The sequence below is a fragment of the Strix uralensis genome, chromosome Z (assembly GCF_047716275.1).
Source record: "Strix uralensis isolate ZFMK-TIS-50842 chromosome Z, bStrUra1, whole genome shotgun sequence".
Classification (NCBI taxonomy): domain Eukaryota; kingdom Metazoa; phylum Chordata; class Aves; order Strigiformes; family Strigidae; genus Strix; species Strix uralensis.
This window is the reverse complement of record NC_134012.1, coordinates 87,627,622-87,646,319: the sequence shown is the minus strand read 5'-3', so window position 1 is coordinate 87,646,319 and position 18,698 is coordinate 87,627,622. Positions and strand designations below refer to the sequence as shown.

The window sequence follows — 18,698 nt, the reverse complement described above, 5'->3', positions numbered from 1 at the left end:
GAATTTAGGTGAAATAAAAGGAGTGAGCACTTTGTTTAATCACCTTGAAGAAATGCCTGATTCCCTTAAAGCAGCTATTCCCTCAAAACTGGCTCTTGTCCCTCAAACCACCTTAAACCAAGTTCCTTTTTACCTTTCCTTAACCACAATCGTGATTGAGTAACATACAGAAGGAAAAAAACAAATACAACCAACAAAAGTAATCCAATTGTTCATAATTTTGTTAATGAAGTGGTTCACGCTGATGTTAGTCAGTTACTTCCCTGTATTCATCACCATTTGTTTCATCAACTACATTAATCCACCCACTCCTCCGATCTCTGGTTTCCACATTGCTCCAACTACCCTTTCTGCATTTGAGAGGAGAGCAACTGCTAAGAAAACAAAAGGCAATGTATGTCTACACTGAAATTACCTGCAATTATCTGAAAATATCAGAGATAACTCTTGATATGCTTTGAAATACACTTTGAAAAACTCAGAATAAGAATGCCTCTATCAATATTATATTAATGGGGGGAAAAAAGCACTGTGACTTGTGCCTGTTTCCAACTTCTCCAGATCTGAAATCTACTTACCTAGTTTACAGAATATGGCTCAACAGAACATACTTTTGCGCAAATATTAGAATTTAGAAATAAAAGTTAAATGCATCAGGCAAGACCTCAGACATCACTTGTATGGCATATAAACAACTGTAATAAACAAGACTGGGGTAAATGTATATGGTATCCTCAGTGTGAAACACAGCTATCAGCAGAAAATAACTTGTGATATCTAAAGATAGTATACTTTATCTGGAAAGATGCAAATTTTTTCCCACGACATAAAGTAATTAAATATTTTCTGAGGAAATTTCAACACTGACAAAAAAGAAAAGCCAGTATTAAGATTTCAGCTCTATTTTGATCTAACAAGAGGTAAATATGTCTTTTAATTTACATATTACTTCACTGGGTGCATTCTCTGGCTGAAAATCATCAGAATGTACCTGGCAGTTCACAGGGAAATAAATTTAATGGTTGTACTTCAAACTAAACTTTAGAGCATAGTAATCAGATCCAGTAGTAAAGCCTCCAAGTAGACAACCTGCATGTAAATATATGTCTTAATCCATACTTCTTTTTTTTCTGTTTTTTGAATACCTGTGATAACGTGTTATCTACTCATTCTCCTGGAAAAAAACATTAATCTCCTCTGTAGGCATAAAGACATGTGCTTCTCTCCCCCATTAAAAATCTCTCCAAACTCTCTGATTAGTTACTTACATGAAGAAGTTAGTTGAGAAAGACTGAAGCCCAGCAGGAACTTTTAATTTCTTGTGCATGTTATGCAGTTTATGTTGTTGAATATGTGCACAATGCACAGCAGTAAAACAGAGACAAAACAAATTTCCTTGTAGCATGAGATTTTAAGATCTTAGGAAGCATGCATACAGGGTGATGCATCAGCTTTGCTCCTCTTAAGGAATATACACAGTTTGGTGCTTGTGTGCATGTAACGAAAGCAGACAGAAGTCACTTCTTGACTTCTTTATTTGATTTTAACAGATACAACGCATTTATTAAAATAGAATAGAGAAAATAATTTGATGGGCTTTTAATACTGTTCTTTCACTTGCAAAACAAATTAGATTGGTAGTTTCTGCAATTTAATCCCAAACATTCTATTTACAGAGGCAGGCTGTGTTTAAAGTGACAGTTATGAAATAATGATTATCTTTGTTATTGAAAGATCTGCCAATAAACTCATGCAGAGTTATGATTGCATCACTACTTCCTAGTAATGGCCACATTTACAACCTGACTCATCTAGGATTTTACATCTGTTACTTTAAGAAAAGTATTTTGCAAATATTTTTAATCCTCAAGAGAAAGATTTTATTTCAACAGTATAAAAAGCAGCTTTCTATTGTTAAACAATTTGGTAGTAGTAGTAAAAAAAAAATCCATTTGTCACATTTACATTCTAAAATTTGTAGGTATCTTTTGTGTAGCACAAATACAGGCCACATAATAACTGCAGCAGGAGATGGAAATTCGGAGAAAGCTGCTTCTGAGGATTTGTTCTTCCAGAAATTCAGTGCAGACATCTGAACTTTTATTTCACAGTTCCTTTTATCTGAGCTAATAATTCTGTTACTGTACTTGTCAATCAGTGAAGCGTTCTAATTTAGCCTGTAGTGATTTAAAATTCCCAATATTAGTCTGCACCATTAGCGTCGGGCTCATAGACTGAAGTTCAACCAGGTAGCAACTAACAGCATCCAAGCAAACATTTGTGAATTGTCGCCTGTAAAGAAAACATAGAAAAATGACAAGCTATTTTTTGTTTCTGAATTCAACTAAAATAGAAAGTGAGTATTCTTTGAGTCTTAATGGAATAACATATCAGCAAAACATCTGTCAGCTACTTTTAAGTATTTAACCATTTATTAGAAAAATTGACTTTTGAAATCTAATGCTTTGACTAAGGTATAATGGGAAAATAAATGAATCACTACTATTTGTATGATTTTAAATGTAAACAAAACACGATACAGTTAATAGCAACATGAAATATTTAATATTTAGCTATTATTTTAGATATGAACACAATCAATGTATACGTTATTAATTTAGGCAGCCATTTAAATAACTAAAATTAGTATCAAATCACAATTTAGGTACTAATATCTAAGTAGATACTAAAATTAGACAATATTCTCTAAATATTGTTCTAATAAGTTAGAGTACTTAAAGTAGCTAACCATAAAAGACAAAAAAAGTAAGAAAATATGAATATTAACTCTGTATGTGAATAGGGGGTATTTACATGTATTTTTAAGAGAATCAGAAAAATTTATGGTTAGAAGAGTTATCAAGACTTTGCCCAGTTCTGCTTGTTCTTTCTGAGACAAGACAGTTCTGACTAAAGTTGGTACAGTCTATTCACAAAAGTTGCCAAAGCTAGATTCCATAATACACATGCAATTTGTTCAAGTACATAACTATTCTTTTAGCTAGAAAATTTTTCTAATATTAAACCTAAATTCTTTCCTGTTGCAGACTAAGCTGAATTTTAGTCTTGTGGAGAGTGATTCACCACCCACCTCTTAAAAACAATTTGGGAAGATCTATACCCATGTTTAGGCTTCTCTTTTCCTTAATACAAGAACTCAGAGCTTCTAGCCTTTCTTAATTAAAGAGTTCACTGTTTCAGACACAAAATGCCTGATTGTTGTTCTTCCCCACTTTCCCGGATTACCTCAGATTTGTCTGTACTACTTCTTAAAGTATGTTGCCAAAATTTACAAATACTCCTCTGAGTACCTCATGAATCTTCAATGAAGTGGAAAAAACTTCAAGTAGTTTGTAAGGAGGACCCTACAAATTTCTACCAACTGTTTTTGGATGAGGAGTCTCAGTACTCACTGCTAGGAAAGAAATACTAAATTCACAGCAAAAAAAAAAAAAAGAAAACCTTTGGGGATTGCTGAAGTGCAATGTTTTATCTTTTTCACTATTTACTAGGATATAGTTGCCTCTCTTACCTCAGAAGTACTCTGCTTGGATCATGTACATATCCTGATAATAATACATGAATACACTCTAAAAGGTGTAAAGGCTTTTTCATTCTGTTCCAACATGGGTCCTAAAAAAAAAGATTTCAAAATATTAAGGAGACAAATATTAAGGAGACAAGGAGAAAGAGAAGTGTGTGTACACACAAATTGTCAGCTGTGGTAATTATTTATTAATTGTAACAAAAATGTAAGAGAAATGGGAATTCTATCTTAATCTATATTAAGTCTATATTTAAGTACTATTTTGAGTTTAGAGTACCAAACCATATGAATTTAACTCAGTTTTCCGTTACCTAACAGTCCGTAAAGTAAGATTTTAGGAAGTTCTGAATTCCTTACACTGCAAGGAATCTGAGTAAAAAGCAGCAAGTCGATTACCTTTGTTTTAATTCTGTTTGTTTGTTCCAGAAACAAAAAGTTAAAAATATGACTTCCTATTCTTTATGCCTATTGCATCAATAGATTAGACAAGATGTAGTAATATAGCAAATTTTAGTCATTAATAGGAAACAAATAAAATTAATATATTCAAGATACGCAGTTTCTCCAGCAACATAACAATTCTAATACTATTTAATCCTAAATCAGATTTAGGTGAAGTAAAAGGATTAACTATTTTCCTCATACTTTAGGATTGAAGTGAATAAAATCAACAGGGAAAAAAAAAACCAGCATTAAGAGCTTTTGAGTGAAGAAAGAGAACAGAAGGATATGAAGCTGATATTTTGATCTATCACACCTTACATTATTTTATGTTTCCCACTAAAGACAGAACTTGATAGTAGCTGAAAACAAAATTTTTATTTTGTGGCTATTTTCCTTACCCGTGCTTTAAACAACTGGTCATATACTTCAAGCAGCCTTGGCAATGGCACTCCAATTTCTTGCATGGTATATGTTACAAAACCTACATCCCAGTTCAAAGTGCAGACCTGTTGCTCTAGAAACTGCACTAAAAAATCTGGAGGACAAAAATAATGGGATGTTTAGATTCCAACTTGTTAATGGGAGTCTAGCAAAGAAAGGCATTTGAAAGTGATTTACTCTAAGTTTAATCTTCTGTCTTCCTCACAGTTTGTACCTTTCTCCTGTGAAGCACATATAATAGTTGCCCCCAGTCTGCAGTGAGGGAAGGACATGCAAAATGTAACTACCTCCAAAGATGGTATTAAGCTATCAGCAATGCATGACAGGGATTACTCAGTACCAAGTACTTTATTACAGTTCTGCCATGGAACTATGCTGTTCAGAAACGTTTATTAACTTTTGTTTCAGCACAAAAGAACATATTTCATTTGCCAGAATAGCCAGCAACACTACTGCATCTTTTATCATGTTTAAGTGTCAGTAACAACAATATATTGTTCAGCACAATATATTTTTCTATTACAATACTAAAATATTTTACAATATATTCTCCAGGTTTTTATATAGTACCAAGTTGTCAAAATATGTGAGCATCTCAAAAGCGGAAAGAAGCTCCAAAAAGGATCCTGAAATCTCCTGAATTGTTTTTAGAATCTGCCCCTGCAGATAGCAGTAGATACCATCAAAAGACAGCAGATAAATGTGGCTGCTTAGAATCTTACTGTATGTGTGAATACACATTTTTACTTTGTATTTGATACAAACAGAATTTACTACTTTCTAAAATGGCATCTGCACAGCCATCCAGAAAGAACTGTTGCTGCCTTCTAAGCTTCATTTACTTCCCATTCAGGGTGAAAATCTCAATTCTGGTTAAATCCCTAGACAAATTCTAGGAAAAACTGCACCTGTAAAAACTAATGGTTTTGTAATGATACAATTATACTGTGTTTACAAAATTAGAGGCCAATAGGAATTCTATTTCTACTTTTTGTCAAACCTCCCTCTTCTCAATCCCCTGTCAAAATCACTGTAATAATGAGCAAGTATCACAAAGCTTTTGTTCCTAATTTCCTGGACAAAACTGAAAAGTACTATGCAGCTACCCTCAAAATCAACTCCATCACTACTGACAGTTGAAATTATTTGTGAAATTTTTCACTGTAGCTGAAACAACAAATTACTAACGTAATAACGTATCACAAAATTATCCATATTCTTTCCTAAAAAAAAAAAAAGACATTTCTTAGGTTAAAACTTTTTTAAGAGGCTAAAAAGAAAGCTGAGACCCATTCATGTACTGCATATGTTTATTTACTGTGCTGGCTAAACAACTTGCCTAAAGGAAAGTAACGAGGTGTGCCAGCGTATATCTTTCCAAGCAATACCATCTTCAGACTAAGGGCTTGCATTCTGTCAGCGGGGCTCAGAGACACACTATCGCTCAACTCTGAAAGTAAAAAGAAACAATTTAGAAAGACCTTCAGAGAAATGTTCCACATTTATACATGACTACACTGAGGTACTTAAATTTATTACTAACACATCAAAATCTTACACTATTGTCAGTGCAAAAATCAGCAGGTGTCAGTGCAAACACAACTTTTTCAGGTGTGTATGCATATATATTCACAAATTTTTATCTTTCCTTGAAGTTCTATGCAAATCTACTTAAAAAAACCCCAAAGAACCCCCAAAGCCCCACCACCAAACCCAACGACAACAAACCCACAAAAAACTCAATACCACGTAGCTTTTCCCTCGCTGTCTATGTTGTATGCACAATGGCAACCTCGAGCACAAAATTTGTGAGAAAACAACCAACCAGGAAGAGAGTGAATTACCAACTCTCATGGTAAAGGGTGAGGCAGATTATCACAGCTGAGTGGCTAGACTTGCAAAGCTGTGCCTACTACTCTGCTTCTCTAGAAATGGACAAAACCCTTACACTTCCACTCCAACATTATAAAAGATTCTTTAATATTTGTCACGATAAATGTAACATTTTTATTATAATTTCCTAACAAAACCTGCAGACAAAATTTCACAGGTATTCTGAAGTCCATATATAATGGCATCTAAGAACAAGAATTACTCAAGCCATACATGCAATATGCTCCAATGTATATGTAAAACTATTACTTTCTCGTCCTTTAGGCACACAAGCCTAAGGTAGTACAATCAACAAATTACTAGTTAACTATGCTTACCAAAAATGTTACAGAATAGTCCAGAAAAGATGCATCTCATTTGGACAGCATCAGTAGCAGCACATCACCTTAAAAGCTTTAATTGTACTATTTTCCTATAGTTCTAGCTTGTACCATTCCTAGTCCTTTAAGACCTACCTTTCTCAATGATTTCTTGCCAGAGAGTTTGCACCAAGATAGGATCAGCATGATCCGCACAATGTATAATTGCAAGCTTACACTCTGAAAGCTTAAAAGGGTCAGCAAATTCTCCATACAGCTGAAAGAAAAATTACCAGGCTTTACACTTCCAGTAGGATAAAGATTTTTGAAATCAGCTTTTCTTTATTTTGTATGGTAGACATCAGATTAGTAAAGGTGCATCTGAAGTAACTGCTGTCAAACACTAAATGATTTTTTTTTTTTACTACATTTAGTTTCACTTCTTAAATACAATCCCCAATTTTATATGAAATTATAATTAATACTCTTAATTTTCTAACTATTTTCCCAATAAATGAAGAAATCTAAGAGACTTAATGAAGAAGATAAACATATGGAAAAAATTAAAGTACTGAAGATTGAAGGAATAACAAAGTACAGAAAAAGTCTAGGCTAACAGACATTCTGAGACCAGGAATGCCAAAGTGTCTATTAGTTTTCCTAGTCAGCATAGGATCATTTTTGCAAAACATTTTTTCCTCCCAAATGTGATAAATTTGACTTTTAATACAGAAATTTTAATCACCTTGGTTATATCCATCAGCTCAGCATCAAGCTGGGAGATTGCATCTTGCACTGAAGAATGATGGGAATACTGCCGTTGTAATGTTTCTTGTATCTGAAGCTGGATCCTCGCAACCTTGTTTAAAAGGAAAATATTTCAAGATTGGATTAATTTAATGAAATCTTAAGAATACAGCCAGAATTAACTTTAAATAATTTAAATGTAGAAATGTTACCATCTTACACCTCAGAGTCTCTTATCAACTATGTAACTTTGCCACATCAGGAAGCAAGCACACAAAACTGTTTCTACAGAATTAGTAGTAAAAATGTCATGTGCCAACGACACAAAATGAAATAATGCACTTATGGTGTGTCTTAGATTTAATATTTTTTCTTACATCCATCTTCTCTTCTAGTTCATGTAGGAATTCACCATCTGCAGCTATAGAGGATATGGCAGTGGAACTTTTGGCACTCAAAATGGCACGTGCAATGTATTCAAGACGCTGCTGAAGAGAAATTTCTGTGCTGCAAAACAAATAACCAAATTAAAATGGGTACTTAATGTAATTATTTGATGATTAATTCTATTCTAACTAGACTCTGAGAATTAGTATACAATTTACCCTGATTTTACTAAATCACAGAATCATAGAGTGGTTTGGGTTGGAAGGGACCTTAAAGATCATCCAGTTCCACCCCCCCTGCCATGGGCAGGGACACCTTCCACTAGACCAGGTTGCCCAAAGCCCCATCCAACCTGGCCTTGAACACTGCCAGGGAGGGGGCAGCCACAGCTTCTCTGGGCAACCTGTGCCAGTGTCTCACCACCTTCACAGTGAAGAATTTCTTCCTTACATCTAATCTAAATCTACCCTCTTTCAGTTTTAATCCATTACCCCTCATCCTATCCCTACACTCCCTGATAAAAGTCCCTCCCCATCTTTCCTGTAGCCTCCTTTAAGTACTGAAAGGCCGCTCTAAGGTCTCCCCAGAGCCTTCTCTTCTCCAGGCTGAACAATCCCAAGTCTCAGCCTGGACCTCCTCCAACAGGTCCATGTCCTTTTTATGTTGGGGGCCCCAGAGCTGGACACAGTATTCCAGGTGGGGTCTCACAAAAGTGGAGTAGAGGAGCAGAATCCCCTCCCTCGACTTGCTGGCCACACTTCTGATGCAGCCCAGGATACAGTTGGCTTTCTGGGCGGAGAGCGCACATTGCTGGCTCATATTGAGTTTTCCATCCACCAGTACTCCCAAGTTCTTCTCCGCAGGGCTGTTCTCAATCCACTCATCACCCAGCCCGTATTTGTGCTTGGGATTGCCCTGACCCATGTGCAGGACCTTGCACTTGGCCTTGTTGAACTTCATGAGGTTTGCATGGGCCCACCTCTCCAGCCTGTCCAGGTCCCTCTGGATGGCACATCCCTTCCCTCCAGTGTGTCAACTGCACTGCACAGCTTGGTGTCATCAGCAAACTTGCTGAGGGTGCACTTGATCCCACTGTCCATGTCTCCAACAAAGCTGTCAAACAGCACCTCTCCCAGTATTGACCCCTGAGAAACACCACTCATCACAGCTCTCCACTTGGACATCAAACCATTGACCACAATTCTTTTGAGCGCGACCATCCAGACAATTCCTTATCCACTGAGTAGCCCATCTGTCAAATCCATGTCTCTCCAATTTAGAGACAAGGATGTCGTGTGGGACATTGCCAAATGCTTTGCACAAGTCCAGGTAGATGATGTCAGTTGCTCTTCCCTTATCCACCAACACTGTAACCCCATTGTAAAAGGCCACCAAACTTGTCAGGCACAATTTGCTCTTAGTGAATCCATGTTGGCTGTCACCAATCATGTCCTTATTTAAGATGTACCCTCACATAGTTCCAGGAGGGTCTGTTCCATGATCTTGCCAGGCACAAAGATGAGACTGACTGGTCTGCTGTTCCCTGGGTCTTCCTTTTTTTTCCCTTTTTAAAAATGGAGGTTATGTTTCCCCTTTTCCAGTCAGTGGGAACTTCACCAGACTGCCACAACTTCTCCAATATGATGGATAGTGGCCTAGACACGTCATGCCCCAGTTCCCTCAGAACCCACCGATGCATCTCATCAGGTCCCATGGACTTGTGCACCTTCAGTTTCCTTAGGTGTCTCAAACCAGATCTTCTCCTGCAGTGGGCAGTTCTTCATTGTCTCAGTCACCGCCTTTGCATTCTGTGTCTTGGGCAATGTAGCTGGAGCCCTTGATGGTGAAGACTGAGGCTGAGTCTCCCACTTCCTTCCAGAGAGGGCCCACTTTTTCCCTAGTCTTCCTTTTATCACCAATGTACCTATAGAAGGTTTTTGTGTTGCCCTTGACATCCCTGGCCAGATTTAGTCCTGTCAGGGCTTTGGCCTTCCTAACCTGATCCCTCGCTGCTTGGACAGTGTCTCTGTATTCCTCCCAGGCTACCTGTCCTTGCTTCCACACTCTGTAGGCTTCCTTTTTTATGTTTGAGCTTGTCCAGGTGATCCTTGTTCATCCATGCAGGCCTCCTGGTGTTCTTACCTGGCTTCTTCTTTGCTGGAATGTATCGCTCCTGAGCTTGGAGGAGGTGATCCTTGAATATCAACCAGCTTTCCTGGGCCCGTCTTCTCTCCATGCTTTACCCCACATTCTCTACCCAGCCGATCCCTGAAGAGGCCAAAGTCTGCTCTCCCGTAGTCCAGGGTAACAAGCTTGCTATGCGCCCTCCTTGATGCCCGAAGGATCTTGAACTCCATTTCATGGTCACTGCAGCCAAGACTGCCCTTGAACTTCACACTCTCCACCAGCCCCTCCTTGTTGGTGAGAACAAGGTTCTGCATAGCACCTCTCCTCGTTGGCTTCTCTACCTCTTGGAGAAGGAAGTTATCATCAATGCATCCCAGGGACCTCCTGAATTGCATTTGCCCTGCTGTGTTCTCTCTCCAACAGATATCGGGGTGGTTGAAGTCCGCCATGATGACCAGGGCCTGTGAACATGAGGTTGCTCCTATCTGTCTATAGAGGTGCTCACCTGCTCAGGCTTCCTGGTTGGGTGGCCTGCAGCAGACCCTCACTATAACATCTCCTGTCCCTGCCTTCCCTTTAATCCTGACCCATAAACCCTGGTCAGCTCCTCATCCATCCGCAGGCAGAGCTCCCTGCACTCCAGCTGTCACTGACATAGGGGGTGACACCCCCTCCTCGTCTCCCCTGCGTGTCCTTCCTAAAGAGCCTGTATCCCTCCATTCCAACACTACAGTCATAGGAGCCATCCCACCAGGGATCATTATTCCATAATCATGCAGGACATAATCCAACCATGTAATCCTATTTTTGTTGCAGGCTCAGTTTTAGTGTACTTCTTAACCCAGCACTCCACAGTTATATCATTGCATTATAAAATTCTGTATAAGAAATGACCACTTAGCATATGGTACTTATAAAGAAAAATAATTTCAAGCTGATGTATAATACATAGAATAAACACATAATTTCTTTCCAGTAACAGCCTGGATTAAAAGCTAATATATTCCATTCATTTAAAAATTTTAGCAAACATCTTCTTGTCCTTGCCCTTTTCTTAAAATACCTACACATAAGGTTTTGATTTTTGTTTGTTTGTTTTTTCCCCAATTACCTCAATATATGCCATAGATCACACATAATTCATACCTATGCAGGTCAGCCAACTTAGCCAAGACTCTGGCTGCATTACTAAAATTTCTGTTTTTTTCAAAGTATCTCCACAGTAAATCCATGTAACGGACTTTGTTTTGGTCAATCTTGGTCATCCGCACAAGGTAGGGTTCCAAAAAGGGGGCAGTAACCTGCAAAAGTCATAAAGATAATGTTTATAATTCTTGCTCTCTCCTCTTTTTTAAAGCATCAGCATTATCACAATTAACTCTTCCAGTTCAGTAGAACCCTCCAACAAATTATTTTGTTGTATAGAGATGAGCTCACCTGTAACAGTTTGTCTGCCAAGTCAACTTGTATCAACCAGTTGTAAAGTGCAATACTGAAAAGTTCATCTGTTGAACGCTGAGCCAACTTTAGCATTTGTTCAAACTAAGGGAAGAAAAGGCCAAAGCTGTTATTCCAGAAGTGCTCACATTTCATCAAGCACTGAATAAGTATGCGACAGTACTTAGGTTCACATTATTTGCATAACATCAATTCTATGAACACTCTGTATGTAAAGAAACCAATTCATGACAAATCTTGACTTTTATCTACTTTGCTAAACTAGTCCATAATTTTTAAAAAATAATAAAATCTACAGTGCTTCAAATAACACTGTTTTCTGGAGTGCAGTCATGACTTTTCTGTGAGTTTCTTACATGGTGCCCTGCTTCTTCATTGCTTAGCATGTTGGGGTCAGATGACAGCATCGGAGGACCTGGCTTTTTGGGTACACTGGGAGACTGAGGAGCAGCTTTACTTTGATTCACTAACTCTTGAAGGGTGTCAGTAATACACTTGTAGCTGTTCAATCTGTACATAGAGAAAAAAAAAAAAAGCCTCACAATTTTCATTGCAACTATCTATGAAATACTCTTCTCAAATGTTACTGGATGCCTTTGTAAATACAATTACTAAAATTTAGAAAAGGTCAAGTATTGTCAACTAGTTGCCACAATCTAGTTCCTTCTCAGTCATCTTTCTAACAATTATTTCTGTAATGTTCAGATTACAATGTTTACTACATCTATCAGTTTACCCTCTCTTCCAGATTAAGCTGGTACCATATTAATGATGATCAAGGAAAGCATGCTGGGCAAAAACACATATATTGTGTCCCTTGTTATAAAATACTTGTTTGTCATTACCCTGCAAACCTTCCCCAAAAAAGGTCCTTCTCCAGTCACTTGAAATGAAGCACCCCATGTAATGGAAATAAGGTATCCTGAAAACTCACCTCTCTTGAAAAGCTTGGAGTCCAACAACATCCTCTTCTGGTTCTCCATTTTTATAGAAATGAAGGCCAAGACCTTGGGGATCTTTCTTCTCAGCAGCTGTAAGAGAGAGTTCTACTACTCCCTCATAGAAACGCACTAGAAAAAGAAAAAAAAAAACAAACAAATATCACTATTCATTGTTGTTTTAAATCTATGACAAAATGGTATGTGACATCAAACACTGTCCATTTTAGCAAGCAAGAAAAAATAAACCCTGTTCACTCCAGTCTGTATCATATAAAGGTTTATGCTTGTACCTAACCTGTGGGATTATATGCAAGTTTGAAGTTACATATTTGTACAGAGGTTGAATCTTGACTGTTAAAAACAGTTATATCTACATTTAAAGTATGTACTAGCTTCTATTGCACAAAACCGGATTCAAAACCATCTTTCAAGACTGCATATTTGGTATAAAACCTTACCTGCAGAAGTACCCTCTGCTTACATACAGTCCAACAATTTTCCTAAAAACATGTTTACCACATATATGAAACAAATGGATGCTGTAATGTGAAATAATTGGATGGGCATGTTTTTATACGGAAATGGGATTTTTAATTGGTTGTTGAAATCTAGAAAGGCTTTAAACAAGAACAGGTTGATATATATTAATTGCTAGAGTTATTAAGAAACTATTTATGGTGAAACACTACAAAATGAGTTGAAAGTTAGTAAAGAAAACAAAAAAAGAAGATGGCACAAAAGGACACTACAGGAACTATTTACCAGAACACGCTCAGTGATTGCCTCTTACCTTGCCTATATTGTGCACAAACATTAGCAAGGTCTACTTGATTGCTGATCTTCTGGTACTGTTGAAGTGATTCTCTTAGCATCTTCTCTTTTTCCACTTTGCTTTGAGCCTGTCGAGACCGCTGAAGCAGTTCATTTGCCTAAAGACAAATGATGCGAAAACAGATTCACATGCACACATAATGAACAGATCATGGATATTGTTGTAAGTTAATGAGTTATTATTCCAAACTTCAGAGCTGAAACAGTAGAAACATCATCCTCTCAAAAGCACTTAGTAACACCAAGTTTCCAGCAGAAAGACTGTACAACGGCAGTAGAGAATGACTTAAGACTTAAGCAACCGATTCCCCATTCTCTCCTCACCAGTTACTTTCTTCAAATTTATTTGAAGAGCTTCAAAAAGTGAAGTTCTTAAACACAATTATCTTCCCGCAAATTCCATGAAACTAGGCAACAGACAGAAAACAAGAGACTACGCTGAAGAAAGACTGGAGTAAGAACACATTTTATCAACGTCAAGACAACAGTTTTATTAGATATCACACTGAAGGTAGAGGCCCTATGAACACTACAAATAACTGCAGATGCTGCAAACCAGAGATTGTATCATCTTCAGCATTAATCAACTACAAGACATAAATATGCACACAACCTGCCTGCATTAGCTCTTTTTCTCCTGGAATGACTTGACTGTAATGACTTATAAACTGTCCAACTTATCTCATTTGAACATGTTCTAAAGTTGTGTTTTGGTGCTGTAAAATCTGGAAGTGCACTTACCTTGGAACACACAGCATCATCAGTGCTATAAAGAAAAGGACAGGTGTCTTGCAAATGAGAAATGATGCCATCCACAGAAGCATTATCTCTGATATAACAGTTCATGAGAGAAGCAATGAGTGCTCCAGTCAACTCTCGGTCTCTAATTACCAAGTCTTTAAAAGCAGTAATCTTCAGTTGTTCTTGAAGTTCCTGAAGATAGACAGAATTTAATTAGTTTACCAGTGTTTACATTATTCTGTTTAGAGATGTCACAGTGTTACAGCAGCAAAATGAACTGTTTCCAGTAAATAAATACAAAACACCAATGACTAAAGTGCACAGCATAGAAATGCATTATTTAAAATACACATTATATAGCAAAATGGAAATAATAAAGCAAGCCCTATCAATGAAGGCACTAGACCCTTGGATACCAAAGGACCGTGAGAACTCCTCTTAGCAGACTTCCTCTGCCATCTTCACTATATGTCACTTGTTTCAGATCTCTGCGAGTAAGAATGGAATTTGCAGTTTCCCATACTTCACAGGGCACTGTCACTATAAAATGAGTATATCACAGTTTTTAATAATGGGAACCATCTGAGTACTGTCACAGATGAAAAAAAGACATGCATAAAAAGGAGGAATTTAAAAAGTTTGAGGTCTTTATACTTTTTTATATTAAATTACATTGAAGGTGTTTGGATTTTTTTTTTAATTATTAAGAATATTTGCTGACGTAGAACTGTAGTAGTGTCTATGGATGACCACTAACAGCATGAAAATACTATTACAAAAACCTAAAACTACTGAAGACAGAGGAAAAGGTTCTATTTGTTAAACAATTAGTTAACTCCTTGTCCAACTCAAGAGAAAAGCTGCCTGTGTTAGAAATCATGTGAAGAGCTCCAGCTTCTGTGCATTTGTAAAGTTTAAAAATTGTTCTTTTTATCAAAGAATATAACTTCTGAAATAATCTATTTTCCTATGAAGTGCTAAGACAGAATGCCTAGGATTCAAATTAATAGCTTCCTCAAGGGCTGGATTCAAATTCAACATTAGCAAAGGGTACACAGGAGTAGCTGCCACAGTTCGGTAAATTTCCTTCTTTACAAACAATGAGAGGTTAAAAGAACTGGGATTGTTTAGCCTGGAGAAAAGAATGCTCCAGAGGCAGTGTGTGGAATCTTACTAATATTTATGGGAAGGTGTAAAGAAGGCAGAGCCAGACTTTTCTCAGTGGTGCCCAGTGGTAGGTCATGACGCAATGGCCAAAAGCTGAAGAAAAGGAAATTACACCTGAAGATAAGAAAAATCTTTTTTACTCCTGTCCTGGTTTAACCAGGATAGGGTTAAGTTTCCCCAGCAGTTGGGGGGGGGGGAGCTCTAGCCGGGTTATTCAGATACCATGCGGACGTCACATCCTGGCAGGTCACATTTTCCTGGCGCGGAGCGCGGTGCACTCGTGGTTTTGTACATTGTGCTTCAAACTGCTGTATTTGGTAGCTATTTTGCTCTGTTCATTGCTATCACTATTACTGTTATTGTTATTGTTGTTGTTGGTTGTGTTGCTATTGCATTGTTGTATTAAACCTTTCCTTATTTCAGTCTTCTCCAGCCCCACGTTGGGCGCCAAAGTTGTGGTGGTTTAGCCCCTGCCGGGGTCTGAGACCACCGGCCGCTGCCCCTCCCCCACAAAGGGAGTGAAATACAAAGCCCCAAGACTGAAATAAGGAAAGGTTTAATACAACAATGCAATAGCAACACAACCAACAACAACAATAACAGTAATAGTGATAGCAATGAACAGAGCAAAATAGCTACCAAATACAGCAGTTTGAAGCACAATGTACAAAACCACGAGTGCACCGCGCTCCGCGCCAGGAAAATGTGACCTGCCAGGATGTGACGTCCGCATGGTATCTGAATAACCCGGCTAGAGCTCCCCCCCACTGCTGGGGAAACTTACCCCTATCCTGGTTAAACCAGGACAACTCCAAAGGTGGTTGAACACTGGAATAGGTTGCCCAGAGAGGCTGTGGAGTCTCCATCTCTGGAGATATTAAAAACCTTACTGGACACAGTCCTGGGCAACCTGCTCTAGCTGACCCTGCTTTGAGCAAAGGGGATAGATAACCTCCAGAAGTCCCTTCCAACCTCAGCTGTTCTGTGATACATTCTGGACCTCTACTTAAAAGTGCAAGGGTTTGAGACTCTACAGTCCTACTGCTCTCCACTGTTAAACCTTTACCAACACCAAGGCAAAGAGTGAATTCCTCTCAGCTAGACAACATTGGTCTATTCCTCTTGGCACATTTTGCAGAATGTGCTTAAGGTGAAAACACAGTAATTTGTAAAACCAGACTCATTATTAATGGTCAATAAAAGTAAAATAAAATCTATTGTTAGTGACATTTTCAATCTGCTAAAATTGGGTGATGAGGTCAATACTATACATCAGTCTCTTAAAAATAAACACAACCTGAATAAAAATCCCTGTGTGATTTAAAATTTATTATATGTTCCTCAGTGAATTAAAGTAATACTCCTTTGGTAATGTTTAGGTAGCAAAAGAAATTCAGATGTTAAATACAAACAAATTAAAATCATATGATTCAGATCATACCTTCTCAAGTTCACCTACAACAACACTGAATTGGTGCTCACACAGCAACTTCCATAAAGCTAATGCCTGGCAGGTTTTGCAAACAAGCTCCTGGATGCCTTGAAGTGAGGTCTTCTCAGTTAGCTGTGCCTCAGCTAAAAAGCAAAGAGACTGTCAATAAGTAACTGTTCTACATGTTTCAAATTAGTGTGTAAATTTTTGAGATTTTACAATAATAATCTCCTTAAATTTCTATTTTTTTTCTCTCTTCCATTGTTGATTAATGCTGTCTAGCTCTCTTTTAGGAAAGTGTTATGTTAACATTTCCCCAAAACAAATATTTCCAACCATGCAACACAGGAGGTATAGTTTCTGAAAAAGAAGTATGGCTCTGTGTGAGTGCACTGGATTGACATATCAGTCTTTAATTTTTGCTTTTTTTCATAAATAGTTATTACAAATGTATTTATGATGAACATAAAAGAAATAAAAATAAAACCATACAGATGCCCTTTTTGTTTGATTATCTGTATTTGCTTTTAGAAAGAACAATTACAACTTTGTTCAACACTGTCTACACTATCTTTAAGGGAACAACTGCTACAAAAAACTAGTAACATTTAAATCTGGTAATACGTATTATATTTACTGAAAGAATAATATGGACATACTTATCACTTGGGTGGAACATAATTGCAAAAATTTATGTCTACTTTTGAGTGCTTACAGTTCAGAAATGGGGCAGCAATAATTATATTGTGTCATTTAGTAACCCAGAAGGGTTTATGGGCTTCAGAATGCATAAAAATTAAAAATAATTATTAAATGTCTACCAAATTCTACATAATGACTTTTAAAAAAAAAAAATGTACATTCACACTACTGAAAGTGAGCAGCTCAGAAAAAGAAGTAGAAATTAAAACCCAGGATGATACCCACATGAACCACAACCATCTTCAGTTCTGTATAAACATCAGCAACATGTCCCAACTTGCAACGCAAGTGCTGGGCAAAAGCTATACTATAGGAAGATGTGAGTTCAAATGGGCTGAGTGACAGCCTCTTATTTCTAAACAAAGTTTTGTAGACATTTTAGTTACTGTAACTTCAGCAACTTCCATTACAGTATTTTTTTAATAGGACAACATACTGACTTGTCTCACAAACGAATTGCTTACCAAATGCTATGGTGAAAATGTAAATTGGTGTGCAGCTACTAAGTACTGTAATGAGGAGATGAAACAATCTTATGAAATATGGAGAACATTAGGAAGAAAAAAATCTAAGACAGGTAAGTGTGCAAAGAAACCTCTGGTTTTGTATTTCAAGGTTGTCTAAAAGGGGAAAATAGGATAAAGAGGACATGTATCTACACAGAATAGAAATTTAATTTTTTGTACGAGAGAGAAAAGTTTAAAAGTGCTCTGAAGTTCAAGCACTTTTATTTTAGCTTAATAAATTGACAGATAAAATTTGTGTTTTGCAATGGCTCAAGACCACTAGACGTTACTGTGCTGAAACCCAGATTCTCCACAGAGAGATATTCTCCTTTGTGGACTGCTTTAATTAGTTGCAATATTAAAGCTTTCAGTATCAAACTGAAAGGTATCATCTGCAGTGTGTAATGAAGTCGCTTGCCACAGTCAATCTAAACGCTGGAATGTTTCTTTATCTAGAGTTGAGTTCTCATTCTGGGTATATACTTCATCTCTAGTACAGTCCTATGTAAATGATGTTTTCACACCCACGTCACTGCAGAAGCACTGCTCCTGGTGGAACAGTATGATATGGTAAGGAAGCAAGAGCAAGGTGCGAGCAAAGTTAGTTTCCAAACTACCATGCTTTTTCTGAAGAACTTATTACTTGATTCATGTCAAATTCGTACGGAAAAAAAGGTATTTTTATTCAGAGGTTTTAACAAAAAAAAGCGAGAAAGGCAACATCCAAATGCACCATTCCCTGATACTTTGTCTTCAAAAGTAATTACATACCATGATACTTCCTCTGGAGTTCTTGCTGGACTTGCTGAGAACTTCCACCATCAGGCCGCATGAAACCCAGGAGTCTCTGCTGCAGATTGGCTGGTGTGCTGAAACTTCAATTCCAAAATAAAAAGAGATACTAATATGATTACAAATACTGCACCTTCTAAAGATGAGGTCTAACAACTCATTTTTAGCATCTGAATAGTTGAAGGTGGAGACCATACATATACTTCAACTCACAGATATGCATGGTAGTTTTTCAAGAGCTAG

The 18,698-nt window shown here is 37.4% G+C and overlaps 1 protein-coding gene across 4 annotated transcripts in view; it reads right to left on the bottom strand.

Annotated features, from left to right (window-relative positions):
• Positions 1–1,517: 1,517 nt before the first annotated feature.
• Positions 1,518–18,698, bottom strand: part of NUP155 (nucleoporin 155) — a 37,039-nt gene continuing 19,858 nt past the window's right edge. For 3 of the 4 annotated variants that reach the window (XM_074855827.1, XM_074855828.1, XM_074855829.1), the window contains 15 exons: positions 18,435–18,538; positions 16,465–16,598; positions 13,857–14,048; positions 13,075–13,213; positions 12,278–12,413; positions 11,700–11,853; positions 11,323–11,427; positions 11,032–11,186; positions 7,749–7,878; positions 7,370–7,483; positions 6,781–6,901; positions 5,772–5,882; positions 4,390–4,526; positions 3,533–3,633; positions 1,518–2,292 (listed from right to left, as the gene is read on the bottom strand). In XM_074855827.1, coding sequence (XP_074711928.1) covers positions 2,151–2,292; positions 3,533–3,633; positions 4,390–4,526; positions 5,772–5,882; positions 6,781–6,901; positions 7,370–7,483; positions 7,749–7,878; positions 11,032–11,186; positions 11,323–11,427; positions 11,700–11,853; positions 12,278–12,413; positions 13,075–13,213; positions 13,857–14,048; positions 16,465–16,598; positions 18,435–18,538 — 1,975 coding nt within the window. In that variant the 3' untranslated portion in view covers positions 1,518–2,150. The remainder of the gene's footprint in view (positions 2,293–3,532; positions 3,634–4,389; positions 4,527–5,771; positions 5,883–6,780; positions 6,902–7,369; positions 7,484–7,748; positions 7,879–11,031; positions 11,187–11,322; positions 11,428–11,699; positions 11,854–12,277; positions 12,414–13,074; positions 13,214–13,856; positions 14,049–16,464; positions 16,599–18,434; positions 18,539–18,698) is intronic. The other variant, XM_074855830.1, reaches the window with a different exon arrangement.